Source organism: Diadema antillarum, unplaced genomic scaffold (assembly GCF_040938485.1).
Source record: "Diadema antillarum isolate AM-2024a unplaced genomic scaffold, OU_Dant_1.0 seq00000490_RagTag, whole genome shotgun sequence".
Taxonomy (NCBI): domain Eukaryota; kingdom Metazoa; phylum Echinodermata; class Echinoidea; order Diadematoida; family Diadematidae; genus Diadema; species Diadema antillarum.
This window is the reverse complement of record NW_027271451.1, coordinates 131,531-133,660: the sequence shown is the minus strand read 5'-3', so window position 1 is coordinate 133,660 and position 2,130 is coordinate 131,531. Positions and strand designations below refer to the sequence as shown.

Genomic DNA, 2,130 nt, shown 5'->3' with positions numbered 1-2,130 from the left:
AATTAGAGGACCATGCCGAGGCATTATTGTCCAAAAACTTTACAAAGTCAAGACTGTAAGTTAAGGGTTCATATCCGTAAGAGTCAAAGAATTCGCCTTTTCCGTTGCAAAAGTAGAAAGCCACCCAGTGTGTTCCTGGTTTATCGCTAGGATCGGTATTCGCGATGAAGCACTGCTTCGCCCCACTAATTGATCGCGGTAGACAATTTGACGCATATACTCCTTTGAAATAGGGCTTGACAATAGGATCGTTCTCTAAGAAACGTTGAATCTGCGATGTATCCATAGTCGATTAGAATATTTCGGCAGTCGGTTGTCCGGAAGAGGTTTTATTGGTAATCGTAGATGATGTTTCTGCTTTTATCAATCTGAATCAGTCCCTGTCCTTCCGAGTAGACGATACAGTTGACGGTGTTTGGAATGGCCACGTCGAATTGTAGCTCTAAGCGCAGATTTCCTTGCTTGATGAGATTCAAGTGACATCCGTCAGATAGGTCGGGCGTGAGGTCGAATGCCAAAAGGGTATAACCTTCGCAGTATTCTTCTCGATTGATGTTAATTCCCTTGTCTACAAACAGTCGGTTGGTTCCCATGAATAGTGAATTGTAAGCGTGAATGTAACTTTGTCCAGCTCCCGCTGCAAAGCTAGGACGTAATGGTCTCATCGGCACCGTTTCTCCGTCAATAGTGAGGGAGATGAAGTTGAGGCGTAAATGTTTAAAGTTGAAGGGGTTCTTGCCAAAAGTACCGTTAAAGGCGTCTGTGTCAACGAATCCTACGACCACCCGATTTGGTAACTGTCCGTGAAATAGATTGTCTTTATTAATCGACATGCTTCCTGCAGGAATGGAAAAGGACTTCACGTCTACTTTGTTGACGGGGTATTTCGCGGTTGTCTTCTCCAAGGCCTTGGCGTGGTTTAACATGATGGTAGGACTGGTCTTTACTCTGCGAACGTAGAGGGCAGCAGATTCTATTTTAATTTTATATCGGGCATTCTCCGTCGAAGACAGAAGACAAAATGCGTCTTTGCTACGATTTAACTTGATTTTCAAATCAACCCCCGGGAGTAACAGTCTTTCTTGAAAAAAAATGTCGGCGTAAATCGGACCAAGTAGAGAAAGTAATTTACTCTCGACGATGAATCCATGTCTTTTCGCCAGACCGGGATTAGCTTCTGCAGAGCTTGCCAGCGGGTTAACGACATCCATTTTCCCCGCTTTGTCCTTGTAATATAGCTGTTGAGTGAGTTGAGACTCTTTGGTCTCTCCTCCATAGTGCAGCAGAGATTCGATGTACGCTCTGTAAGGGTATGTATTCGACGGCTGAGACACTAGTTTTTCATTGAGCATGATATCAACTTGTGCAAAGAGAGATGGGAGAAACAGGTTTACGGGACCAACTGGGGCATCAGCTGGTAAAGCCGTGTTATCATTGTTCGTAACTTTGACTGTCACTTGAAGCATGGTCTGAGAGAGGTCCAAGTATTCTTCCGACGTGCCGGACACGTTGAATTCAATGGGCCCTTCATCGGTGATGCTGCTAACGGGGTGATATTCTACCCATGGTCCTTTGACGATGCTCATTTGAGTGTGTGGTACCGTGAACAAATCCAATTCGGACTTGCAGCAGACATCGCTCTTGTCGTGTAGAAGCGCCATGTTCAGCAAAGACAGCAAGGAGTGTATGAGACTGGTAAACGAATAGTCCGAATTAATCGAAGATGTCGCGCAAGCGAGCTCTTTTCGCTGGAGAATTTCGAGACCGAATGATACGCTTCCTTCCTCGCCTCCTTCTTTTAACTCTTCCTACAACTACTAATCGCGCTCCTCCAGTCTGATTCCCAATTTTTTTCTTTACTGCTCGAACAGTCTTTGAGGCCAGGTGTTTTCCCGCCCGAGCCACATTTTTTCTAGTTGCGCTTTTAAAAGATTGTCCGTTGATGGTGTCCTGAACAATGTTCATGCCTGTATGCATAGCTTCTTTTCCCAAAGCAACAGCCCCTCTTTTTAAGAGAGGAGTTGCGACTTTGAAGAGCCCCTTCACCAGACTACCCAGCCCGTGTCCTCTCTGCATGGATGCCCCGCGGAAGACGGGTAATCCCGAGCCATATTGGTCGTGAAAAATCCT

At 45.6% G+C, this 2,130-nt stretch overlaps 1 protein-coding gene across 1 annotated transcript; it reads right to left on the bottom strand.

The window, feature by feature from the left end:
* Positions 1 to 329: 329 nt before the first annotated feature.
* LOC139733764 (uncharacterized protein F54H12.2-like) lies at positions 330 to 1,661 on the bottom strand. The gene has a single exon (XM_071644569.1). The coding sequence runs from the start codon at positions 1,659 to 1,661 to the stop codon at positions 330 to 332; it is 1,332 nt and encodes a 443-aa protein (XP_071500670.1).
* Positions 1,662 to 2,130: the final 469 nt, after the last annotated feature.

Bases quoted from the DNA above. Each gene is read 5' to 3' on its own strand.
- LOC139733764 (XM_071644569.1), bottom strand. From the start codon at position 1,661: ATGGCGCTTCTACACGACAAGAGCGATGTCTGCTGCAAGTCCGAATTG.